Source organism: Stigmatopora argus, chromosome 3 (assembly GCF_051989625.1).
Source record: "Stigmatopora argus isolate UIUO_Sarg chromosome 3, RoL_Sarg_1.0, whole genome shotgun sequence".
Lineage (NCBI taxonomy): Eukaryota > Metazoa > Chordata > Actinopteri > Syngnathiformes > Syngnathidae > Stigmatopora > Stigmatopora argus.
In genome coordinates, this window is record NC_135389.1 from 16,347,026 (window position 1) to 16,373,747 (window position 26,722).

A 26,722-nucleotide genomic window follows, 5' to 3' on the forward strand; every position below is an offset into this window, starting at 1 on the left:
TACAGGCCGTCGCCACGGTTACCGGGAGGGCATCCGCATCAAATGTCAGTCCACACATGGGCTGTTACTAAGAGCTTTATTCTTTCTACATATAAAACCTGAGATTGCCCAGTGCTGGAAAACGGTGAAAGGTCAAATTTTGACAGCGATACACGTCCAATCCAGCAGAGAGAACGATCAAAGTTGTAGGACGCGTATTGCCGTCAATAGGAGCCCATTTAAAGTACAACCCCTCGCCTCGGTCTATAATGTCTAAACCCGTGAAATAGAGGACGTCGCGCCCGTCTGACTCAGAGTTCGGCGCTCGCACGAGGCGGCGGTCACGAGCGGTCGCCGTGGATAATTTTGGGGCACTTGGAAGGATGGACGCATTGGTTGTTGTGCAGCACCAAGCCGGCGGGGCACTGGCAACCGGGCACGCAGGGCTTGAAGCAGTGGCTCTCGATCACTCCCAGCGGCACGGCGGCGTTTAGGCAGGTGACAGGGCATGGCGGGCCGCACTCGTCAAACACCAAGCCCCTCTCCGTTGGGCAGCCCACCGCTGCGGAAACAAACCCAGGAAAATGTCCAGTGTTTTGGGAGCGACACCATTTTTTTTGTCTCCCGATTGCGATTGATTTGAAGTGGGTGGGCCAAGTAGTGTTCCACGGATACTAAAAGAACTAACGACTAAACTAAACTAACAGTCGGTTGTCCCACCCAAGATGGCCGCCAGCCACACACGCTGCCGTAAAAGAAAAGAGCCCTTGTTGCCCTTTCCAGGACGATGATAAACGTCCACCCAATCCTCCTTCTACTGTGAATTTACACAACTTTATTACTAGTAGACATCCAATCCATTTGAAGTGGGAGGGACGACAGCAAATGATGGAAATCCCCACTTCACATGGATTGGACGTTTACTGGTGATAAACTCATTTTAATTCACGGTAGAACCCTGAAAGTACTTTTTAATCGCCCCCACTGAAATGGCCCGACGGCAGCCATGTTGGTAGGGGCAACGTTCCGGGCAAAGTCCAATTTTTAAAAGATTATTTTCTCAATGTCAAAACCATCTGCAATTTATCAACGTACGTAGCAATCTGTCCAATCCGTTTGAAGTGGAAGGGACGGCAGCGAATGAACATTCGCCAATCCTCCTACTTCAAACTAATCGGACATTTACTGGTCTTAACTTTTCTGCAGAGCTTTCTCCACTTACCGCACAGCGAGGGTCCCCTCCAGCGCAGGACCACCCCGGCCTGCCGACACTGTCCGGCGTAGGCCTCCAGGGCGTCGCACAGGCACTGGTCCGTGTTGGCCCCGCAGGCGCATAGGTCATAGACGCAGGCGGCGTACCAGGCCTCGGGGGAAACCACGCGGTGGCAGGGGCGGAACGCTGACGACTTGAGGACGTTGCAGCGAGCGTTGGCGTTTTTTCTGGCGTGGTAGCCTGCCTCCTTGCATGGGTCCACGTCCTCCCCCGGGCGGCACGACGTCAGGGCGTGGCTCCCATTGGTCACCTATACGAAAAGTCACTCGGTTAGGCGTCCAATCCACTGGCAATTTGACTTTTAAGTAGTTTGGCCCAAGTAACAGTAGAGGCACTATTTAAGTGAAGAGCTCCATCTAGTGTTGAAGCCGAGTCGTGCAACTAAACTCAAGCTTTTTGTGCAGGCCATATTCGGTACTCTTTTCAGAATTTCAGGCGGCTAATAAAAGTTATTTGTAGTTTGGACAGTACTGGTTTAATTTTTTTTTTAAACGAGGACTTCTATATCCCTTTAACTGCTAATTAGTATTGAAACTTGACTGTTTCCGTGAGCAACTTTATATGCTACTTTAAAAAAAACTATTTAGCTTGTCGGTCCACAGCAAAAATAAAAGATTAGCTTCAGATGTAGTTTGAATAGAGAATTTTTTTTACCCTCCAACTGTTGCCAAATTCAGCTTCTGAAAAGCTAATCTGTCCGCTGGGCATGCGAAGATCATCCTGGTGGTGGTTGTTGAAGTTGCCGCAGAGGCCGCAGGTGTGTCCCTTGTAAGAGCCGGGAACACTCAGCTCCAGGTGGGAACGGCCGTTCCACTGCACCTGCGGGACATCCGAGCGCCGTCAATGGCGTTCGCTTTCACGTGCGACCCTGGTAGAACCCACCTTGACGCCGATGTTGGTATTGAGAAGGACCGTGTTGGCCTTCCGCTCCACATAGATGTACGGTTCTCGGAGAAAGGGCAAGGTCACCGCCTTCCCGTCTACCTGCGAGAGACGCCGTGTCTGGAAGGTTGAAAGGATCTTGTGTTTTTTTTTTCTGGGACTCACCTTCACCAGCCAGTTCTGCAGCAGCTGCACGGCGACATCACCGACGAAAACGGTCACCTCCTTGGTCCACGACACCCCTTGACGGCCGCGGTCGTCGTTGGTGGCGTGGACGCTTGGAGAGCAGAGGGGAGATGTCGTTGGAGGCGGGCACGAATGGCCCCATTGCTACGGCGACCGACTGACCTGAAGTCGCCCGCCCGGCAGTCCCGCGCCAGGACGTAGGTGCACGCCCCCTGAAAGTGGAGCATGCGGCCGTCGAAGGTGCGGTAGTGGGGGTCGCCGAACGCAATGCACGTGGCAGCCCGGGGGAGACAGTGGGGGCAACACAAGCCGGGCACCACTGCCGCTATCTCATCCTACCAGTGGGGAAAAAAAGAGACAGTGCAGTACGTATATCCTTCCACGTTCGTCATAGTAATTTGTTCATTTTGAAAATGGAAAATATTTTTAAAAATAAAGCTTTTCGGCCTTTGATAGCGTCAACCCTCGCCAATTTGTAGAACATGCAGCTTCCAAAAATGAGCAACATTTGAAAAGAAGGATATTTGTTAAGTCAAATAGTACTTACCGTGTTGCAGGTGAGTGGCGGGCATCGCTCAGTGTGACAGTGCACGTCCCCAGACACGCACGAGCAACCGGTGCACTCGTCCACTTGCCACCGCTCGTCCGATTGGTACACCGTGCCCTGGTGCTTGCACGACATACCCCACTCTAACACAAACAAGCGTGCAGGTCAACACTCCAGAAACCTTTCAAATATCTTTGCGTGTGTTACCTTGGCATTGGTGGCAGCATTTGCCCGCTACCTTGACTTGTTTGTGACCATCGGGACAAGGCTCGGAGGGACACTCCTCTATGTTGCATTCAATGTAGCCCAACTAAACAACACACTTGGAGATTGGTTTTGAAGATTTTTTTGCCAGCCTAGAGGCCGCTACTTACATTACAGCTGCAAGTAACACAATTGTCTTGGCTGTCCGTCCAGCGGCTGCCACTCGGCACGCGGCGGTTTTGCCCCTCCAGTACGCAATCTGCATCAGAGGCAGGTTAACGTGAAGCATTTCGTCGGCGTGACAGGCAGCCAATAAGCATCACGTTTGTTCACCTTTGCACACGGGGCAGCACGAGTCCGCGGGGGTGAACTGCTCGCTGGGAGGACAAGTGAGGGGAAGGCAACCTTGATGCAGGCACGTCCACGTTAAATCCTACACAACACAGAGACGTTAGGGCATTTGGAAACCACCTTGGAGCAACGGAAAAAGAAAAGAAATTAAGAAAGCGATGTAAAATACAGCCTCACTAGATGCTCTCGATATATTTTTTTTATAAATGTTTTTCCTTACCTTGCACTGGCAGGTAAAACATGGGTTGTCGGTGGCAAGTACTTCATTGCCGATGATTGTAGAAGTGCAATTGCTGAGAGGCTCTAGAAAAATATGGCAGAGTATGTATTTAGCCTTCATTAATAATGGAAACATTTGTATTTGTTGTGGTTTTATTTTAACCCTCGAATGCATGAATTAGGATTTTGTATGCACCGCAAAATTGGAAAAACCGCAAAAACCACAAAGTGTTAAAAACCATGACAGACGGGGGAATACTGTGATAAATATTTCCTCAGTAGACTTCGCTATACCCTGCAAAATTCGGAAAATAAAAACAAAAAAGTGTTTTAAATTTTGCAGAGGGCAATAATAAACTATAAACTCGTGCGTTTAGATGAATGTATGAATTTAGAAAAGGGGAATTAATTTGTGGGAAAAACAATTAGTAGAATGGTAATAATACATAAAAAAGAATTGTAAATGCAGATAAAAAATGCTACTGTCACAATTAAATTTCCCGAATACGGGATGAATAAAGTTATCCAATCCAATATGTCAAGAATTCCAAATAAAATGAATTTAAAAAAAGAACAGTAGTAAATTGAAAAAGGAAGAAAAATGAATTTATAATTTCAAGGAAGTGTGGCCTGTGGTTAATTTTCTTTTTTGTTTGTCTGTTTTTTAAATAACCTCACATATCTTAACTCTATCTTTCCCGTGTCTGTATTCTCAGCCTCTTGCTACTGTGACAGTGAAATTTCCTGAATACGGGATGAATAAAGTTATCTAATCTTAGCTAATCAAGATTCCAGCCCCTGCCAGTTAAACTGGCTTGGATGTTTCTTGCTGTCAATAGACGTGAGTGTTCATTGTCAATTTATCACTGCCTATCACAACACATACTGTGATGCGGGCTGACAGTAAATGAGTTAAAATAACAATGACTTAAATAAGTGCCTGGAAGTGTGAAAAAAAAAAAAACTCAGATGAATATCCTTGTTTGCATTGTTATGACGAGTACTGACGTGCGCAAATAGGACAGCATGCGTCGGGTCCAGAAAACATGATATTGTTCTTGGGACAGTCCACCAGACTGGGGCACTGTTTTCGGTAACAACGCAGGTGTTGCTCTCCGTCTGGCATTACCTGAAAGCACACATGCTTTGAGTTACTTACAGTAACTCGTTGGCTGCCATTGATGGTCATCCATCTAAAGTAGGAGCGTCGGCATGAAGTTATTCACGTTTGGTCGCAGGGCGTTTGGTCGCCCCGACGTTTGGTCGCCCGGACCCAAACGTCCGGCGACCAAAGGTCCGGCGACCAAAGGTCCGGCGACCAAACGTCCGGCGACCAAACGTCCGGCGACCAAACGTCCGGCGACCAAACGTCCGGCGACCAAACGTCCGAGTACCCACTTGTGTTACTGAATTAGAGTGTAATAGCTATAGAAATGTTTGCTGTGTCAAAAACAGAAAAGTACTGCATATGAGATGACCAAAACATCAGAGAGAATGGTCACTACATTGGACAGCCATTTAAAAAGGAAAATGTTGGGTCATAAAAAAAATAAAGATATAGTAGCAATATATAAATGGATGCAGAAAATAAAAATTAAAAGTATAATAAAACACACACAAACCTCACAGTTGCAGACCTGACAGGGGTCTCCAGCTGGGTGGAAACTGTCTCCTGGGCCGTACACCCTGCCCTCAAACACGCAGTCTACCAAAAATCACCCCGTTTTTTTTACAGCCAACGACTACAGGATGGCGGACGACCACATTCACTCGACTACCTGCGCACAAGGGGCAGCACTCTCCGGGCACCTTAATGAAATTGCTGCACGGGGACAGGCAGCGAACTTCCGAGCAGGTTGTCACGCCGTCCACACACAAGCAACTGCGACAGTGAGACAAGTCGGCAAACCAGCTGCTTCCCTCCGTGTACTCGCCTCCGTCGTACGTGCAACCTGCCAGCAGACCATCATCATGCCGCTCCAATTTATTAAGAGATAACTCTACAATTTGTGACTCTACCTCTGCAACGAGGACAGCAGGCACCGGGCTCGGTCATCTGATGCACGCAAGGCAGTTTGGGACACGGTGGAGTCGAACAATGCACCTCGCCGGCCTGTAACGTGAACACCAAAACTTTGACATTTCTGCCAGTTTTGCCAAGGGACGAGATGAAAATCTCCACCTGACAGGTGCATGTAGAACAGTGGTTTGACGTCAGGGTCCATGTCTGCCCGTCATTGTACTCTTGTCCATCCAGCATACATGCTAAAATTAGATTAGATAACTTTATTCATTCCGTATTAGGGAAATTTCATTGTCACAATAGCAAGAGGGTGAGAATACAGACACAGGAAAAGACATTTTAGACATAAATAAATAGGTAATAAATAAGTTAATTAATAAATTATATATATATATATATATATGTATATATATAAATGAATAAATATAAATAAAATATATAAATAAATAAATATATAAATAAATAAATAAGCGTGTTGCTATGTTACAATAGTGAAATCCAAAGCAGTTTAAAAATGTCCTGTATAAAAATGTCCACCAAATTACCGTTAACTGTCTACAGAGTATTAGATTAGATAACTTCATTCATCTCGTATTCGGGAAATTTCAAGGTCTGCATGTTTTTACCTGTGCACTCGGGGCAGCAGCGCCCAGGCTTTTTGACGGGTCGACTACAAGGTGTCGGCGGGCACCCGGGGGTCACGCAGGTGACCGTCCCCCTGACGCAGGTACAACGCCGGCAAGGCTCCGAGGACGACGTGAAGTCGAGGCCGTGGGCGTGGACGGCTCCTTCGTACAAACAGGAGTCGCACGAGGGACAGCAGGCATCGGACGGCACTGGGTGGGAACACGGCACGGGACAAGGTCTCCTTTTACAGCTCACCACTTCGTCCTAAAGGATGCAGGCAGAAATGAGCAAACGCTTATCTTGTCCATCATCAAAATGACATACGAGACCCTCATGAAGGAATGCGTAGAGAAGCAAAAACAGTTTGGGAATGAATTCAGAGTAAACTACCACCCCAGAAACTCTCAATTGAATATTTTGCTCACTTTTTCCCAGTTTTATCTAAAACCACTCTATGTCACAATGAGTTGCCTAATGATTCAACCCGGTATCATTTTAGGTGGTGTCTGGGAAGCGGACTAACCAAACAGGAACAGGAGGCACAGGGGTCCGAGGACGAGGGAAATGAAGAGCCGGACTCGTACTCCCTCCCCTGATATCGACACGTCCCGGTGCAGACGGGGCAGCACTCGCCCGGTGGCGTCGTCGGATGAGAGCAGGCGGCGTTGGGACACGAAACTCGCGAGCACAGCACGCCGCCATTCTGCACAATTTCCATTCAAATGCATTGTACGTTTATCCACGTCAATGGCGCTGAAACACCATCGCTCATGTGAAATGATTATGAGTACCAACCAGACAAGAGCATTGTTGACAATGATCTGTGGGATGCCGGAATCGTTCTCCGTTGAAACAGTCACGTCCTTCGAAGTTGCAGCTGTCACACACTCGGCACCCGCATCCGTCCAGTGCCGGATGAGAACAGGAAATTGCCTGACATCTTCTCGCCGTGCAAACCACCTCACCCCTCTGAGAAGAACGATACTCGTTAGTGTGGAGTCATCGCGTATTTAAGTAGTGATCGTGGTACTCACTCTGCACACACACTCTTGGCAGCTTCTTTCGCCTGCTGTCAGGATTTGTCCATCAATGTAATCCACACCTTGGAAGTGGCAACCTGGATGGATTTAATCTTTTCAACTCTTTTTCTTGTTCTTGATTTTCTGAACCCCGTGACCTTTGACCTAATTGCCTAAAAAATGAGGTCATGATACTGCGCGGATCTGTTCTTAAAGGTCATCCACACCTTGGAAGTGGCAACCTGAATTGTTATGTATGTATGTATGTATGTATGTATGTATGTATGTATGTATGTATGTATGTATGTATGTATGTATGTATGTATGTATGTATGTATGTATGTATGTATGTATGTATGTATGTATATGTATATGTATATGTATATGTATGTATGTATATGTATATGTATATATATATATATATATATATATATATATATATATATATATATATATATATATATATATATATATATATATATATATATATATATATATATATATCCACCTCTTCCATTTAATATTCTTAATATATCCTGCACGTGTGATAAAAATCAATTCATTCCTTTGTGTGTTATCGCAAAATTCCTTTTCTCCCGAATTTAATGACCTCATTCAATATGTATTACAATCATATCCCACAAGTTGAAGTTATCTTGAAAAATGATCAGATGAACTGACAGAAAGGAACGAATGCATAACCTCCTTAACCTCAGCTATGGGAAAAGAGATCGAAAGAAAATCACATCCAGCCAATATCATTAGCATGCAGTTGAAAGTGCGGTATGAAACGAATGAGACCAAGGAAGACATACCGTCACACACGGGGCAACCGCAGCTGTCTGCGAGCGGGTGAGGGCAGAAGGTCACCGGACAAGACTTTTTGCCGCAGCGCACGGTGCCTGACTGAAAGCAGAAGTGCATGATGTGTGTGAAATCATAAAGTAAGGTGGACAAATGTGTGTGTTTTTTGGATGCTACCTGGCAGGTGCACTCGGAGCAAATGTCCCCCGGCTCAGGAATGGATTGTCCACTAGCGAGCAGCACCCCATTGTAAAAGCAGCCTGACAACCCAGACGACATTTTTGGAGAATTAGTGAAATGTAGTCATTACTGTGATACTGCCAAGCTCTATTGGGCAGATAAAAATAAACACGTTGAAAATTCTTTGTTCTCCCAAGATGACACTTTTCCATCTAGCATTAGGAATGGAAATAAAGCTGCTATATGAGTCAATCCCGATGATGGCAGTAGCTGGCAATTCCAATTACGGGAAAATCTGACCAATCTGTCGGCCATCACCGTCAATTTCAAAGTCTGCAATATCCGTCCATTCCAAAGATGGCGAGATCCGGCAATTCCACAAACGGCAATATCAGCCGATTCCAATGACCGCAATAGCCGTCAATTCCAATGGTGTACATAAACATTAGTTTCCCAATTCCATTTCCCAACCAACAGAGCAAAGCCTTCTTAAATCCCCATTTGACCGTCCACTTACGATGGCACTCCCCACAACATTGTCCGGGCGCTTTGTAGGGATGGCGGCACTCTCCGTAGCAGGGCACCTTGGTGCAAACCACCTCGCCGGCATAGCAGTAGCACACGGCGCAGGGGTCTTTGTCGTCAGTAAACTCGCTGCCGTCGACGTGTTCTCTCCCGTTGTATGTACAGCCTGGGCATAGCGGCCAATTACACAAGATACACAAAAATTCTTGCATGGGTTTCAAAATCAACGGAGACGTCGACAATGTTTTCCTCACCGTCGCAGGACGTGCAGCAATGTCGCTGCACGGGGTGCTTACACTTGCTCGGGGGGCAACGCTTCTTCTCGCACTTGACCGAGCCCTCCTGGCAAACGCAGGCACCACAGGGGTCCGAAGCATCGTCCCACATCTCTGCATTGGCTCGCTCTTGACCTTCGTACAGGCAGCCTACAGGAAATATTAGTAATAAAGTGATAAAAATTGATATCAGCTGGCTCAGTGACTAATCCTTGCAATACAATTGGATCTATGGCAGCTAATGAGTTCAATTCATGTTTGGCTTGACTGGAAATGAGGATCAATACAACCCTCTTTTTCTTACCTTGACAGGTACGACAGCAGTCCCTCGTGACAGGGTGCGAACAAGAAGCGAAGGGACACGGCTTCCTGCGGCACTCCACCGTGCCATTGGTGCACGAGCATAACTGACAGTGCTCCGACGGCGAGTAGAAGCGCTCGCCGTGCCTGTACGTTTGGCCCCCCGACTCGCAGTCTGACGGTGGCGCTGTGGACAAATGAGTCTGTTTTAAAAAATGCTTTCTTTTATGTACACATTTTTTAAAATTGTGTGCTACGCAGCTTTTAACGACTTTTGCTCGCAGTTTCTTACCTGGGCACTGGGGGCAACACTCCCCTGGCGACAAGTTTGGGTTGGCACATGATAGCGGTGGACATCTCGTCATGAGACATTGGACATTTCCATTCTGCAGGGAGCAAAAAAAACCACATTTAAAGTACACGATAAAACAATGAGAGATGATGCAGTTTACATAATGCCCCCCAAGTGTAGATACTAACAATACAGCTGCATGTCCTGCATGAATCAGTAGGATGAGCAAACTGCTGACCATTCAGATGCTCTTTCCCGCCATAGCTGCATCCTAAAATGGGAGAAAGTCATTGAAATCAAGCAACCTATCAATGGTTGCGTCCGCCCGCTCACCGTGACAGTTGTTCCTGCAGCACGTCCCCGGCAGAGGAGCGTTACAATGAGGCAGAGGACAGTGAGCTCGCTGGCAGTCGATGGCGCCGCTGGCGCACTTGCACTCCTCGCACGCGCTTAACGGATTGCGGAAGGCTTGACCGTCCACGAATATGTGTTTCTCCAACAGACAGTCTTGAAAAAGAAAATAGACACGTCAATACACTCATAAGGTGCCATTCGCAACAGGGTTGGCAGCATTTATTCGATTTCCTTTCCCCCCATGGACATTTAGTTTTCTTTATTATAAATCTATTTACATGAAGTATCAAGTTTTTTTAATCAGAATTAGATTTTTGACACATCCTATATTTTATATAAATCTAAAATATATACGATATCTTTTTCATGAAAAAATAGCTAAAATAATATTACATATTCTTATCTGATTATTCTATTGTCCAAAATACACACATCGATCAAATTGAAGTCTTCACGAGTTTTTGACATCAGTTTTTTTCGTCTTTCAATTGTACTTTCTTTTTTTTTAATGCAAAAATAATTAAGAATTTTGTTGGAAATCTAGATTTTGCTTTTAAAAAATTCTCTCTAAATTCAATATAATGAATAAACATGAATAAAATAGAAATATAATACTTTTTTTTTTTTTGTTCAAAAATGTAAACAGTCAAATACTATAATGAATAATACTGTGATTAGCTGGCAACCAACTCAGGGTGTAGCCCACCTACTGCCCGTAGTTGCGATAGACTCCAGCACCCCCCGGAACTCTTATGAATAGAAGTAGCATGAAAAATGAATGCACGGATGAATGAATAATGATCATGTTATGGATATCTTTCAACCTCACACACCTCAAATTGACTGCAGGCCTCTGGAAAATTTTTCCCGTTATACTCGTTACTATTGAAATCCTATGGAAAAAAACACCTTTCCAGTCACCTGGACATTTGGGGCAGCACTCTCCTGGTATCGTGTAAGGGTTGCTGCAGTTGAGCCTCGGGCAAGATCTTCTCTCGCACTCCACCGTGCCGTGCTGAAAGCGAAAGGAAGAGCGGGGTCAGCAAGAAGTATAGTGCCATGTCAAAAGATTCATCCAACGCTCACCAGGCAGGTGCAGACGTGGCACGGTCGCTCGGGGGTCCCGAATGTCTGCCCGTTGCCATAGATACGCTGAAGAAACGTGCAGCTGTCACATGCTGCACAGCAGGAGCCTAGGCCATGATGGGCATTTTTCTTTTTTAAATAGTATGTCGAATTTCATGCTTTTTTTAATTGGCTACATTTTATGTGATTTTTTTCTCACTTAAAATGATATACATTTTGATCATTTTTCGCCAAGTCAAAAAAGCTTTGCTTTTATACCATTTTTTTCACATTCAAAAACGGACTTCTCATAGGATAATATACCGGTGGTCTTGGTAGGATGCAAACAGTTGGTAGGTGGACACTGGAGGCGGGTGCACTGGGGGGCTCCGTCCACACACGTGCAGCTGGAGCAAGGATCGCCGGCGCCCCATTTGGAGCTGTTTTCGTACTCGGAGCCCTCAAACAGGCATGCTGCATAGAGACAGTACACTATTTTTTATGATAAATAAATGAGTTCATTAATACATTGTTAATGAAAACTAAACTAATGAAATTAAATGTAATAAGTAGAAATAAAAATACCAAGTGGTTACACTGCCAAGTAACAGCGGTTAATCAAACATGAACTCTTGCATGTGTACCTTTGCAGAAGGGGCAGCATCGATGTGGTTCTCGTATGGGGTTGGAACATTTGACGGGTGGGCACTTTTCTTCGTGGCAAACCACGTTTCCGCTCTGTAACGTGGCAAAAGCGCATCATAGAATGATGCAGAATGGGAGAAAAGGGCTGTGCGGACTCGCCTTACACCTGCACTGCAGGCAGGGTCCGCTTCCGGGTGGAACAAAGACTTTTCCATCAGCGTACACCCGTCCGTCAAACTCACACTCTGTCAACGACATTTCAAAAAGTTAAGATTATGACAAAAGCTGATTATTTTATATCCCCAAGTACTTTTTTTTACTTAATTACACAGAACATGGGCTTTTTTCCTTGTCTTTTTAGGAGGACACTAATTGAAAAGACTGCTCCTCCATTAACCAAGAACAGATAACAATGAAATTCGGTAGCGATGTTTGAGGGCTGGATACGCCTAAACCCTTGGAGTGTTTATTTATTTATTTACTTTTTAAACTGTCCATGGGTGGAATAATTAAATAAATTAATTGCAGACTTATTGTTGCCTGTGAGTTCTGAATGAGCCAGTTAAAGGGGATGCACTCTTACTATTTGTATTTTTTATGCCTGATGAGAGGGAGGCTGTTTTGAACTTCTTTATTCCCTGGTACTATATATTATGAAATCTCAATCTTCGACGTTGACTTCAAAATCTAATCTGATATATATTTATCAACAAAGTATCATTGACAAACCATTGCATGTTGGACAACATTCTCCCTTGCGTTTGGCCGGGTGGTTGCAATGTGTCACAGGACACGACGCCTCTGTGCGCTCGCAGGACACTTCACCTGCCTGACAAAAAACATTCACACTTTTCACGATGCATACGGACATGACAATATCCTCCTCTAGTAAAAGATGGAGCGCTTTTAAAGCAATTGGCAACTCACCGAGCAACGGCACTGGACGCAAGGGTCACCTGTCGACGGAAACTTCTGTCCGTCCAAGTACACTCGAGACTCATACTCGCATTGATCACACCTACGAGTCACGTGAATGTCAAATACTACATGTACTGAATGCATAGAGTTCACGAATTAATCATTTATAGGCGGGTGTGTCACCGTGGGCAACAGTCCCCGACACGATGCACGGGATTTTGACAAAACAGGGCAGGACACACGTGAGGTAAACATACCACATTTCCATCCTGAAACAGAGACTGATCACTGTACTCATTCACTCTGGAATAATCTAGTGAGTTATTTAACGTACCACACATGAGCATTGTTCACATCGATCGCCTGTCGGGATCGCGGCCCCATTTGGGACGAGGTGCCCATTCACACCACAGCCTGAAAGACACACATGCTCAAAGTTGGACAAAACACACTTCTACGTTGACTTGACGAAAAATGCGAACCTAGACACACGGGACAGCAGGAGTTTTGCAGAGGGGGTGCCGCGTTGGTGCAGGGCAAGGGCGGGCACGGCTCCCTCTCGCAGCGTACATCACGCCCCTGGGAGCACAGCAGAGCGTCAAATGGTCCAATTTCAGGACGGGACAAACAAACAGAACTGTTAAAAGCTCTTCCACAACCATCAGACGTGATGGTTATCTGATTTGAAGTACCTTGTGAGGAAACAGTCCAAATGAAAGCCACTTACCAGACAGTGGCAGACGTCACATGGACTCTCCGCCGGCCTCCATTTTGCATCATACTCGTAACGTACGCCAGAGTATACGCAGCCTGGTGATTATTTAAACTCAATAACATTTTGCTGTAAAATGTTTACTTCAGAACCCATTCGGGATCTCTTGATGGCTATGGGCTTAAAATAAATGTGTTACCTATGCATCGTTGGCAGCACTCCCCGGGTACGCTCTCCGTCTGGGTGCAGTGCAGCGTGGGGCAAGGCACTGCCCAACAATCCATCTCGCCCTCCTGTTTTATGGATAAAAAAATCTAGTTTGTCTTCAATTTTCCCATTTTACAAGCGTGCGGCGTACTGTTTACAACTCTCACCTCACAGGTGTTGGCACTGTGGGAGACATTATGAACTTTAGTGTCTCGCTGCTCACAGTCTGGGGAGAACATACAACGAGCATCATGTTGTAGTTATCATTCAGTAGCCTGCATGCTGTTTGTGAGGGAGTTTGAATCCCCAAAGATGAAGGGGGATATTGAGAAAAAATGATTTCATCATTCTTAGGACCGGTTTCATATAGAGTAACAGGACAAAAAAATGTAACCATACTAAAAAATTACTGACATGATTTTCATTTCAAAATCTATATTCACAATTACCAAAGACTATACTGTTTCGACATTTACAGTTTTTAATTTTGTTAACCATTTCGACGATGGTGGTTACTAAATAGGCGGCTATTCATAATTTGACAGAAAAATCCGTTAACCATTTAAGGAGCAAGTGACTTTTTTGTTCATCTAAAATAGTGTTGTTGTTGTTGTTTTTAAACCTAAGCAATTTAACACTATGGGCCAAGTGACTAATTTTGGTCAATATTTTTTTTAAACATGATTGTATTTCTTCACATCAATTTTATTATCATTAATACATTTAACAATTAAGATTATATTAGTAAAAAATAAATTCATAAAATATACGTATTCGCCCACCCAGTCAAAATTGGACGTCCGCCCTGTCAATGGCATTAATGGACTTAAATGAGTGCCTCAAAGGGTAAAAACAAAGAAAAAAAACAATCACAATTCATGCACAGTAAAATTCTGACAACCAGTTCTACCAGTATTTTACCTTGAATGTAACATTTTTTGTAAGAGTAGCAAATTAAGCTCAAGCTGGATATCCTCAATATGGGACCACACTTATCTGGGGGATTTCCCGTAGATTGCATATCACACAAACACACACATGACTGACATGAATGCCTCTGTAGTTACTGAATGACTTTTTCTTGGCTTGAACTTTTGGGAGATAATGACTTAAATTGTGTGCACAAGGGAAGTCGTAATCACAAAGAGACGAAAACTATGGCGTTGCCTAGAGCCAATAAACATTTCCTCTAGCAAAGCAAGCATGAATGAGATCAAAGTGTGTGTGTGTGTGGGAAGAGGCCACATCTGGAGACTCTTCAGGCCGACACGCAGAAACATTTAAATGGAAACACGGAAGAGAAGGCAAAGAGGTGACAACAATGATGGGGATGCGAGGATCCACTTATACAGTCGGCCAAGTGGAAACACGGTTCTGTCAAGCACAATATCTATGTAAAAATGGTTGGATGTTCACAAAAGGGTTTGTGCATGCAACTATCCTACGTTGCCAGGAAGCTGCCTTGCCGGATTGCTTCTACAAAAGGACATTGTCCTCTAAATTTTCCTAAATGGACACACTTGTTAGACAGCTTGTTATTATTAGAAACATGATCTACACTCCAACTGTTGAGTCCATATTTATCACAGAGGATTAAGGCCATTGTTACTATGTAGGGACTTTTGTCTTCACACCCTCCCTCCTTTTTCCATCTATTTAAAGTAGTAGGAAAGCAATTTAAAAAAAAAAAAAGTCCTGCAACGAAAATGTCCTATGTCATGAGCGACAGGCAGCAAGTACGCTTTATGTGATGAAACCAGATAGGCGACCAATCCAGTAGTTTCAGTCGGGTTAACAGAGCATGTTTTTATCCAAGATATTGATTGACATTTCCTTTGTCACATATGACTCTGGTGACCCAGGAAGAAAGTTCATTCATTCATTTTCCAAATCGCATCTCCTCACAAGGATCGCGGGGGTGCTGGAGCCTATACCAGCTGACTTCAGGCACCAGGTGGGGGAAACCCAACCAATCGTAGGGCACAAGGAGACAGACAACCATTCACGTTCACACTCGCACATTGGGGCAATATAGAGTGTAGTAAGAAAAGAATATTATTTTTCTGGTATGTAGTTATGCAGTTTGTGGGTTTTTTCTGTGTGGTTGTTTGTGTATTTTACAGGGTTCCATGGGTTCACTTTTGAGACCACAGAAATGAACACTTTTTACAGACGGATTGATCGGGAACTGTGAGGGGGCAGTTTGAAAGCTACCTCTGATGTTGGCTCGACACGTGACCTTTCCGGACGTGCAGGTGCACACGGTGCTGACGTCGGTCTGCCAGCGCCGGCCGTCCTCCACCTCCCCACCGTCCCAAACACACGGTCGACGCACACACTCACATCCTTCCAGGTATCGTACACGCGACAGCAACTCTTCATTCTGTAATAAGAGAATGTCAATAATGTAGACAATGTAGACACTGTAAACAGTACTGTTTAGAATTTTTGTGTCACCCTACTTTTTTCTCCAAGGGTCGCTTTTTGGAAAAAATTAACAATACAAGACCAACTTGAAATCCTTCCACGTTCAATGTTACAAGCATGTAATGGCCCATGTTTTGTGTCAGTTTCAGCAGAGCTTTTTTTTTAATATTCTTAAATTAAAAAGCTATCTGAAGTCTACTTTAATTGTCCCTTTCAGCGTGTATTTTAAACATGGAGGTTTCAACTTTTTGTTAAAAATTTGTTTGCAAGCCAAATTTAACCAAACATTTTGTACCTCGGCAAAGTTTAAACAAGTTAGGAAAGCTCATCGGAAATATCAAGCTATTCTGTCTTTGTTTTAACATGCTGGGCAGAAATTGGCACATTTTAATGAGTTTTTATGGTGATAACCTTTTAATGTATTGCATGGAAATGAGATTCACAATTGAAATTCTATAGTATCGTACATCCATTTTAACATGTAGTCAGCTTTTGACCCCTAAAGGAGAGGCACCAGCTCCATCTTTTGATGAAGCCGAGAAGTGCAAGAGAATCAAGGTTGAACTCAACCTTCTAGTGTGGGCTGTATTCAAATATATTTTCATAAATTACTGTAGGCCAATAAAAAAACTGGGCCGCATGCACTAACTTTTAAAATACTACTGTATAAAAACCAGTGTTTTCATGAAAAACATGGAACCTCTAATGCTTGAGTGGCTGTATACACTATACAGTAAATACATAATGGAATCATGAAAAAAAAATATGGTTAGCATGTATATTTTGCACCTGAACTTGGAGCAAGTCCAGCATACGAGTCAGGTCCTCCAACCTGCTCTCCAGCCTGCGAAGACCCTCATCCCGGTGGGTCTGGGAAGTGGACTTCCCCCCTTGCGGGAGTCCTGGTGGCCCCAGGACCACTCCCCTTTGCAGCTGCTCACTCTGGATACTGTGTGGTGAATGATGAACATTCTGGAGCGGCGTTCTGTGCTTTCTTTTTGCTTTAGCAAAAGTGTTAGAATCGGCACCGTGCGGAGCATCTATAGAATGAAAAGGAAAAATACACGTCAGCTTTGCTATATTTTAATTCAAAACACATTAAGGGCTAGTACGTGAACGTACTGCCGGGTGAACTCTCAGCCCCAGGCCAAGGAAAATTTCCAGGCAGAGTTAATTGAGTTAACTGCTTGTGTAGTCGCTGATGGAAAGACAAGATGTTAAAAATGTACACAAGAGGCAGGAAATGACAGACAGCGTGGCCTTCGGCACACTGAAATTGTTAAATTGTCACTTAAGCATGTGTTGTGGTGTACACGGCAAAATGCACAAGTACGGGCGTGCTAACGACAACAAAGAGATGGAGTCTCGAAATGTCTGCTCTAGTCTCGAACATACAGTATGGCCACGGTCCAATAAAAAGTATTTGGGTCACTTTTCTCTCACCTCTGAAAAAAGATTTTCTTTGTAATCTCATTTGCTATTTTTTTTAAAATAATTTTAATGACCTGTTCATTACTCTTATAATTGTGAATATTTTTTATTTTAATCTGACTTCCATTTGTAAGATATAAAAAAAAGACCAAAACAAACAAGTCCACCCTTTTACGCAACACATCTTTCATTTTTAACATTTAGATGCCCTTTTTTTCTAAAGAGATGGAAATTTTTACCTTTCATGTTACAATGCCAAGGGCGTGTCTGATAGGCCTTCATTGAAATCTCTGCTTTCTTGAAGTGGCCCTATAAAGAAATCAAACAAAAACAAGAACCCTTTCATGCACTTTTTTTTTTACCCTTAGATGTCACTCGTTGAATTTATTGGCTGCTACTAATGGCGTTGGACGTCCAATCTATTTTAACTGGGAGGGACAAATGAACAAATTTGCATTCTTCCCTCCCAGTAAAATTGGATTGGACGTCTAGCTCCGTCAATGGTACTGAAACATTTGCATTCCCAGCCAGTCTTCCCAGTTTAAATGAATTTAATGTCTATCGGCATCAACGGCATGCAAAAAGTTTAAAACAATGAAAAGCTTTGGAATAGTTGCGACCACTAACTATCCTTGAAAAGATTAAGGAATTTTTCCAATTCATATTGTGATCCTGAAATAAGAATTCAAAAGAATAATCATTCAGTTCAAGGCCTTGCTTGGGTAATTGGTGCAAAAACTTACAGTAAATTTGCTTTCTTTTCTTCCTGGCGTGCTTCCCAGGGTGACAACAACATCTTGCGGCAATTCCAGCTGAAACCTCTCCTCTGCTTTTATGAGGACGACTTGGACTTCTCGACAGTCCACAAAATAAACGAGCCTGTCTGGCTCCAGGCTGACGGCCAACTGTACCCATTCCCCCGTGGAGAAGGGGTTCGCACCAGGTAAAAGAAGACTCCGGATGCCCCTTTCCACTGTGTAGTCCAAACGGAGAACGTCCTCGGTGGTGGAGGACGTGAGTCGGAGAAGAATGTCGGACGACGGGGTGGAGAAAGACAAAAGTGTGATGTTGCTGATGCCCTGCAGCTGTTGGCCAACCAAATGCAAGCCGATGCTTCCCTGGAGGTCAGAGCTGAGCTTTCGGGAATACTCAGCGGGGAGCGTCAGGTGATGCGCTCGTGGACGGAATCTGTACACGGCTCCCGTGGGACTGGGCAGTCTGGACACACCGCTCTTTGAGAGGGATACGTCGAGACCTGATAGGAGGTCGATGACTGGGGAAACACGTGCGACAAGTTGCGTTATGCTGGAACATTGACATCAATGGGCGGTGTTCATATTTACAAATAATCATAAAAAAATCATTTGCCCCTCTCCATCAAAATGGAATGAACATTGAGCCCCATCAATCACAACCCATGTAAGGAATACTCCTAATTTATTTTTATAGGGTAAAACAAACTGTTTTATATTTTCAAGTTTTATATACTACATTTTATTACATTAATAGTTTCACATCAAGTCATTTCACCCGGTTCTTTTTCATGAAAAAATAAAAATAAATGATTTGGTATAACCATACGTTTATCCTGTTTACATAGTCATAGTGCTGTCAAAGTTCATGCTATAAACTCTGACAGGACCAACATATAGTAGACATTATCTAAAGATAGTGTGAAATACATACATTCAAAGAACCATTAAATTTCATATTTTGTCCTTATATTATGGAGTGGAATTAATTGTGTTTGTCTCCATTAAAGCGGTTTTAGTTATATGGTGCCTGCTATGGACACCGTGGATATCAAGTAATGCAGTGACTTGTGATGCATCGTTTCACTTTATCATCAACGCATCGAGTTAAGAAAAAAAAAACTAGGAAGGTAATTTAAATGAATAAGAAAATCCACTTACCGCTGCCGTGATCCGAAGCATTCCGTCCCTGTGAAGACCCTGCCACCAGCAACAAAATTACTAAGAGGCTCTCCATGGTCTGCCCGCAAAAAGCCTCAGATCCCATGATATCATTGACTTTGGATATTCAACATAGAGATGTTCCAGAGCACATGGGCAGACAACATCTGGATCTCTTCTTCCCTCAGTAGGCCACACACAGCATACTTCCTTAACCACTCCACTCCACATTGGCTGTTAATTTTCCTGTCTTCCTTCTTCTGCTTATGAGGAGTTAGTTGCAAGGTGAGTGAGCAGTCTTTGCACTTTCCCAAAGTTTTTTTCCCCTCTCGTCTTGCTCCCCTTGTTTGCTTGCTCTCCACCCATCACGGGCCTGCACTGTTGAATCTCACTCACCCCTTCCTCCCTCCTCCCTCCCACCCAAACTCTCTCTAACTCCCTTCTCCTCAATCCCCTTGGCTATCAGCTAAACCTGGTGTGGAGACTGGAGAGGAGCCATGAGATCCAGTGGAGGAGAAACACATGTTTTCTCTTTCCCCATAGGAAATAATCAAATTCATTTGCTCCAGGGTCAAAATGTCACCATCGTAAAACATTTAACATACTGCAGTGCGACTGTATATAACTTAACCACTACATTAAATTGGATTTATGTGCGGTGTGGAAATACAACAACACACTCAGGCAAGTTGTGGCCCTTGAACATGGTTGTTAAACTGGGGTCTGCTGGGCCACGGACTCGAAATCAGCGGTCCACAAAACAATTTGCAACAATTTACGATGTACGGGTGTGTTTTATCTTATTTTAAATGCATAAATAATAAGACTCATTCCATACCGCCCATCCTCGAAAGGGTTGTAGGGGTTGCTGGAGCCTAACAGAACTATCTTCGGGCGAAAGACAGACCCCACCCTAGACTGGTCGCCAGTCAGTCATAGGGTACAAAGAGAGTCAGACAACCACTCAAACTGCCACCAAGTGGAACTCGAACCCAGATCACCTGCACCAAAGTCCGGCGGAAGAACCACTGTGCCATCGGGTGGCACATAATAAGAGTCTGACCATATTTTCCCTCCAAATAGGGAACCTTTGGATTCCAACAGTATATATCAGGGGTGCCCAACTCCGATCCTCAATGGGCCCTATCCAGTCTTTTCTCCATGTCTCCCTTCACCAACACACCTGAATAAAATGATCAACTAATCAGCAAGATGTCCAGAAGCTTGTTAACCACCCTGATTATTTGAATCAGGTGTGTTGGTGGAGGGAGACATGGAAGCGACTGGATAAGGAGGGGCCTTGAGGGCATATGTACATATATTGTGGTTGCAGCATGTATAATCCGCAATAGGATTATGAGAAGGGATTTGATAAACAAATTTTCCTTCGACCTGCACTTAAAAAGTTAGCACTCACTCGTACACACTCTCACAAACGCATATTTAGTTTCATTTTTTAACCTCTACTACATGGCTGCTGTGCCTCATTTGCATAACAATCAGTTTGTCAAGGTCAAACGGTGTCTTTTGAGCCAGACAAATCTCTTCAATTCACCAACGGCAACAGTCTGGGCTCTCGATGCCAGCGTCTTACCGGAGTCTTAATCTGATTGGCTCCGTCTTCCCCCCGACCAGGTGAGCCCCACCCCCCGGTGGCTTATCCCCTGAGCTGACGGTTATCCCTGGATACGCCCCGTAAGCTGCTGTCTGCTTTTTAACATGTGCGAGCTGTCGGTGGGTTGACTGTGTTTTTTGTCATTGCTTTCTTTGTTGTCCATCCAAAAGTTGCATTTGTCCGCGGTGGCAAAACAATCATTTGTTTCTCATCCAGACGGAAGACATGGAGGCTGACGCAACCGCCGGAGAGGAATTAATGACAGCAGGTTGGTATTAGAAGTAGTTTCCACCTTTTTCAATGTCCTTGACATCCAGCTTTAAGACCAATGCATTCTTTAATATGACTTTCGTATAGTACAGTAGTTCTTGAAATTCTTACATGTCACTCCAACGTGGCATCATTAAAATATTGTCGCATTGTAGGCCTCTAAGTTTCAGCTAACGGAAAGAAGAAATCCTCCAGACTACTGATTGTTTCTGAACTATTTGCACCATTCAGTTAACTTCAGATCCTAAAGCCTGACTGAGCTCAGGGATGACTGCTTCAGCCAAACTGCGTTGGACCACCTCCCTGATGCTCCTCATGTGTGTGCATGGAGTCGCAGGTATAGTATGCCACTCTTCCCTCCACGCCGCTCCCAAATGTTCCCTTTGTTAAACTTCCAGTGCGGGAAACAGGGACGTCGGGATGGGGCGGTTGCACGGATGGTCGGGACATGTACTCCACGGTGGCCGAAAACAGTCTGTGTGGAGAAGTGGTGGCTGAACTCATGGCGGAGAATCCGGTGGAGGGTATTGAGTGGAGAGTGCAAGGGAAAGACGCTGACTGGTTCTTCTTTAACGGTGGAGTCTTATGTCTCAACACATCACCGGAGAAAGTGCTTGACCGAGAGGTATTTCCAAATCCATTCTATATGCTCTATGAATTATTGGCAGAATAGTTAACGGTTCAATCTAGTTCATCCCCCTCTTAGTCATCTTGAAAACTTAAATGTTCAATTAGATTAAATGACAGCAACCAAGCAACACCCTTAAACTAAAACCGATGTAGAAAACAATTAACCAAGCAACCAAAGAACTAAGTAACTCAACATGTTATTTATAGTAAATATGTCCTTAAACTATCAACATGACTCAACTTTTTGGGAGTCAACCACGACAATATTGTATAAGTTTCCCTCTTCTTCTTAAAACTTCTGAAAAACCAACAAGATAACCAAACATGTGAAGTATTTAACTTGTTTGAAATTGCAAGATCATCCTCCATTTGTGTTTCAGATGCAGGGTCCTGTCCTGTTGGCTGATTTGTCATGCTACGAAAATGATGTGCTTCAGGTACACTCTCATAAAAAGAGTACAGGTAGAAAAACAAATCACACTTGAGTAGAAGTACATAGTCTTGTGAAAACCACTTAATAGTGAGGGTACAAATGTCTTAAAGAGCAAAACATCAAACAATTCATACGTGATGAGTGTTTCTAAATGTTGGGAGTTAAAATCTAAAAATACTTAAGTACAAGTACATGATAAATGTGCTTACATTACTTACACAGAAAGTCGAATGTGTGTCTACTGCTTTTGCAGAGCGTTTCTAGGATTGTGGTGGAGGTTCTTAACGAGAACGACAACTGGCCCGAGTTTCGGGATGACACTGTTCAAACTGTTGCCTTAAGTGAGGTAAGATGCTCAGACACAAAAATGACTTTTAGTGATTGGTCACCTTATGCCTGTCCTGTGCTGTTCAGTTGACTCCGGTCAATACGCTCCTGTTTACTGTCCTGGCAACGGATGCAGACAATGACCAGATCATTTACTCCATTGACCAGTCATCTGTAAGTTGATCCCCAACGGGAAGGAGACAATAGATAAATACAGATATACAAATAATAATATATGTTTGTGTTCTACAGCCTGATGCAGAGTACTTTAAAATCGATCTTCCTAACAGCGGTGAGGTGTTGCTTGCCAAGCCTCTTGACTACGAGACCAAAACACATCTCTTTCTCACTATTCATGCCTCTGTAAGATCTGTTTTTCCTTTAAAAAAAAATTTTTTCAATGACACAAAGGAAGCGTGGGGGGTCAAGTAGTTAGCTGACCTTGATTGTTCTCATCTTAACTTTGGCCCTAATGTTTTGTGTTCACGGTTTTTTGGGGTACTTTGGGTACCACATCTCAAAGTCAGCTGGGATAGACTCCAGTTTACCATGCTCCCAAATGAGAACAAGCAGTATGAAAAAATGGATGAATGTACAAATGCCTCCTAGAGTACATCGACTTGTCAAAGGTAAAACTGTCTCACACTTTTACAGGAAATGAACACAGCTGAGCATTTCAACACCAGCACTGAAATAACTGTTGATGTCCTGGATGGAGATGACCAGTACCCTCAGTTCTTGCCCTGCACGCTGCTGTTTCACGAACAAACCAATCAGATTTGTACCAGTCCTATGTACACTGTTAATGTCACAGAAGGCATAGAGGTTTGTTGTACTATGGATTGAATCATTTGCTTCACTCAGTACCTTCTTTTGGGGCAATTGTACTCCAAAGGCGAATGTGAATGATTCTTTACTATAATTTATGAGAGTTCAATCGAGCAAATTCGACTTTAGTTTGCTGATGATGTGCCACTGGAAATCTAAAAGGCTTCTAATCTTCAGTTCTAAATTGCTCAGTGTGACATGTTGGTCTACAAGCAGTCAGCCGTTCATGAGGCACACGGGAAAACAAAAACCCTAAAGTGGCTACCTTCAAGGCCACGCTTAGTTTAGAAGTGAATAAGCCTGTTGGATTAAAGTTGCAATGTCTTTGGCTAACAGGTAAAGTACAGTATCACCAATTCGACCCTTGAGATTTAAAACAAATAATCCTAGCCAGTCAACGTTTTTTGGTCTGTTCCCAAGTCTCAGCTATAGCTCATAGCAAAAGACATGTTCTGTATGTTTTGTCTTGATGTAGGATTTTGTACTGGATTTCTCCCCTGGTCCCATCCATGCGGTGGATGGAGACAGAGGACTCAGAGCCCCGGTCAGCTATTCCATCCTCTCAGGTAGCACAGTAAAAATAGCTGATCCACTTTTTAACAGCTTTTAACCAAGCAGTACTGTCAACACCAGGGGACGACCATGGCCGTTTCCTGATGGATCGCCAGACAGGAGAGGTGAGATTCACCCGGGCGGTAAAGGACAGACTTGCCACACCGGCGCTGCATCTTCAAGTCATGGTAAGCATGGCTTGTGCCACACATTGAAAAGCACTTTTCTAAACTTACGTATATTTACGTCCAGTTGCGTGTTTTTGTATTGTGGTTTGGGGATTTGTTTCTGCAATTGCAACTTGATAGAGGCAACACCGGTGCCCAAACTCTGTTAAGGAGATACGGAATGCACTCCATTGTAAATCAAGTTTGTACTCCCGTTTTAACTCATTCGGTATGTTGCTATACAGGCTTTTCAGGACAACGACCCCAGGAAGTACTCCGTTGCTACCGTGCTGGTCCGCGTGCTAGCAGTGAATCGGTATCATCCAGTGTTTGACATGGCCGAATACCACGGCTTTGTGATGGCAGGGATGAGTCCTGCCTCTTTGGTTTATACCTACGGCAACAGGGCGTTGATGTTACATGTGCAAGACCAAGACTTTAAACATGTAGGACGCCCAAACAAACAAAAAATCCACAGTACATTAAAGTTCTGGACTATTTTTCAGTTGTCCTCACTATCCTGACCTGCAGGGATTTAATCCGATGATCTACTTCACCTTCAGTCCCACGTCCAATTACACGGGCATCTACCGGGTCACACAGGAGGGGCTTCTCATTGCCAGGACCAATCAGCTCAAAGCAAGACAAAAGCACCTGCTGCATGTAAGCCCCGAGAACCAACTTGATGTATGCGTTGCTCTAACCTGGGAAGCAGTTGTACAGGGCTCAAATCCAAAGAAATCCAATTTACATTTAATTTTGTTGCAACTAGATCAACTCTGGGAAATGTATCCATACACTGAAATACAGCAACAAAATAAATTCTTGGCAGGTAATGGCGAGAGACAGAGAATCAGGGGACACTGTTGTTTCCACTGTGGTGGTGGAGGTGTTATCAGAAAGTCAATCAAGTAAGAACACTCCTAAAATGCCTTAAAAAAGTGGAGTAAAGTCAAATGTATGTATCCATAATGTCCTTACGCTTGGACATTAGTTCCTTTAAGCGCACTGGTAGATGACCGCACCATCAGCTGTACTCTGGGAAAGGCCCTGTTCCTCAGCACGGTCTTCCTCACGGTGCTGGGCTGTGGCGCGAGTCTGGTTCTGTGTATGAAGAGGAAACGCAAAGGACATCTGGACCCCCTGGAGAGAGGCTGCGTGGCCCAGTGCAAGCACCCCAATGTGGTGAGATGACTGCACTGAGTCACTCATCTTAACAAATTAAGGCTCGATCTAAAATATGCTTTTTTTTCCCTCCATAGAGCCTTCGATGCTTCCAAATGGTGAGTTTCAGAATTCTATCAAATATTATTATCTATCAGGCTGTAAAAGTAGACCATGCAGGGATGGATAAATAATCCCTTACATTCTTTTCACCTTTTGACTGCTATGCTAGGTGAACCCAAGCAGCGGAGCACCACGGGTGGATGACGTGAGCTTCAGCAGTGAAGACTACGGAACTATCAACCCTTCATTCAGCTTCTCAGGGAAAGATCCTCCATCTCACCAGGAGTCGGTCCAGCCGAACAATAACCCCATTGCACCCCCAAATGCCACGTTGAGCTTGGTCGAAGCTGTGTGCTCCACCATTTCCTTCAACAACAGTGTTTCAACACCAACTCGAAGCCTGTCTTGCCTGTCCACCTTCCGGCCAAACTCAGTGGACATGGACCCCATCGAGCCGAAAGAAAGCAACTTGGGGACTCTTCCACCAGATGCGACCACACCTTCGACCTGTCTGGACTCGCAGACAAACACCGACGAGGACTCTGTCGGAAACCCCATCAGCCCTTCGCCCTCGTCAGCAAGCGTCCCCCAAAGTCGGGCCCGGATCGCCTTGGCTGAGACAGAGAAACCTTTCAGCACAACTCGTACCGATTCACCCCTAAACCCCATCGACTCTCCTTTACTGTTGTCCCTGCCAAAACAGAGAAGCACACCACCACACACACCAGACCAGGCTCCATTGAAGGCCACCTTGATCATGGTGGATGCATCACCTGAACCCTCAGAGCAGAGGTGGAGTGAAGAGGAGGACCAGCCCTGCACATCACTAGACCAGCTTGAGCAAGCGGACCACCGGGAACAGGCAGGACATCCACCTGCCCTTGAGGACGATGGATTCCTGGGTGATGAAGATGCTGACAAAAACAGCATGGGTGAGTTAGAGCCGGACGAAGAGGAGCTATTGAGGGTGTTGGCCCGTTGCAACCCAACATTTATCACATACACACGGTAATAGAGGAATGCAAGGACTTTTTTTCTCTCTCTCTCTGCGGCACAAAAACTCAACGTGCTCCCTCGGAGCATTGCGAAAAGAAAATTTCTCCATAGATTCAACAAACTGTTGTTTTTCACACCACTCTTGCGCTTCACATTATAGTCTGACTTCATCAAACTATAATTGTACTTCCTGAAAAACTATCTCCCCTTCTTTGGGACTGTATTAGCATGTGCAGAATTCACACTATGTTCTATTAAATATTTTCTAAATGGGCAACGAGTACTGGCTGTTACTGAAGCACTCTGAGAAAATGTTTGG

At 44.3% G+C, this 26,722-nt stretch overlaps 2 protein-coding genes across 6 annotated transcripts; one reads left to right on the forward strand and one right to left on the reverse strand.

The window, feature by feature from the left end:
- Nucleotides 1–62: 62 nt before the first annotated feature.
- Nucleotides 63–20,527, reverse strand: kcp (kielin cysteine rich BMP regulator). Of its 3 annotated transcripts, XM_077595349.1 has the most exons (47): nucleotides 20,197–20,527; nucleotides 19,359–19,397; nucleotides 18,189–18,718; nucleotides 17,685–17,754; nucleotides 16,804–17,054; nucleotides 15,802–15,970; nucleotides 13,755–13,813; nucleotides 13,580–13,673; nucleotides 13,396–13,478; nucleotides 13,151–13,247; nucleotides 13,003–13,082; nucleotides 12,852–12,937; nucleotides 12,678–12,768; nucleotides 12,480–12,579; nucleotides 11,910–11,995; nucleotides 11,750–11,843; nucleotides 11,430–11,579; nucleotides 11,127–11,233; nucleotides 10,962–11,055; nucleotides 10,020–10,193; nucleotides 9,875–9,957; nucleotides 9,687–9,780; nucleotides 9,399–9,581; nucleotides 9,074–9,244; nucleotides 8,812–8,985; nucleotides 8,292–8,374; nucleotides 8,126–8,216; nucleotides 7,326–7,408; nucleotides 7,087–7,260; nucleotides 6,815–6,994; nucleotides 6,291–6,555; nucleotides 5,824–5,906; nucleotides 5,661–5,754; nucleotides 5,420–5,593; nucleotides 5,264–5,346; nucleotides 4,650–4,770; nucleotides 3,643–3,725; nucleotides 3,405–3,504; nucleotides 3,242–3,330; nucleotides 3,075–3,177; nucleotides 2,868–3,010; nucleotides 2,483–2,655; nucleotides 2,300–2,411; nucleotides 2,135–2,236; nucleotides 1,907–2,071; nucleotides 1,202–1,502; nucleotides 63–541 (listed from the first exon to the last, which is right to left on the reverse strand). In XM_077595349.1, exons 1-47 carry the CDS (start codon nucleotides 20,201–20,203, stop codon nucleotides 321–323), a joined length of 6,189 nt encoding a protein of 2,062 aa, XP_077451475.1. In that variant the 5' UTR covers nucleotides 20,204–20,527; the 3' UTR covers nucleotides 63–320. The 3 variants fall into 3 exon arrangements, 2 of the variants coding, with proteins under 2 accessions (XP_077451475.1, XP_077451474.1); XM_077595348.1 differs by lacking the exon at nucleotides 20,197–20,527 and having other exon boundaries at nucleotides 19,359–19,772; XR_013299475.1 differs by lacking the exons at nucleotides 63–541; nucleotides 1,202–1,502; nucleotides 20,197–20,527 and having other exon boundaries at nucleotides 1,923–2,071; nucleotides 2,135–2,232; nucleotides 19,359–19,773.
- A 102-nt stretch (nucleotides 20,528–20,629) lies between these two features.
- On the forward strand, nucleotides 20,630–26,683 carry LOC144071458 (cadherin-related family member 5). Of its 3 annotated transcripts, XM_077596600.1 has the most exons (18): nucleotides 20,654–20,763; nucleotides 20,994–21,092; nucleotides 21,190–21,241; nucleotides 21,475–21,580; nucleotides 21,654–21,868; nucleotides 22,254–22,310; nucleotides 22,560–22,652; nucleotides 22,721–22,807; nucleotides 22,886–22,996; nucleotides 23,288–23,458; nucleotides 23,937–24,027; nucleotides 24,095–24,201; nucleotides 24,426–24,626; nucleotides 24,712–24,843; nucleotides 25,013–25,091; nucleotides 25,175–25,365; nucleotides 25,443–25,463; nucleotides 25,577–26,683. In XM_077596600.1, exons 4-18 carry the CDS (start codon nucleotides 21,511–21,513, stop codon nucleotides 26,417–26,419), a joined length of 2,469 nt encoding a protein of 822 aa, XP_077452726.1. In that variant the 5' UTR covers nucleotides 20,654–20,763; nucleotides 20,994–21,092; nucleotides 21,190–21,241; nucleotides 21,475–21,510; the 3' UTR covers nucleotides 26,420–26,683. The 3 variants fall into 3 exon arrangements, with proteins under 3 accessions (XP_077452725.1, XP_077452727.1, XP_077452726.1); XM_077596599.1 differs by having other exon boundaries at nucleotides 20,630–21,092; XM_077596601.1 differs by lacking the exon at nucleotides 20,994–21,092 and having other exon boundaries at nucleotides 20,630–20,993.
- Nucleotides 26,684–26,722: the final 39 nt, after the last annotated feature.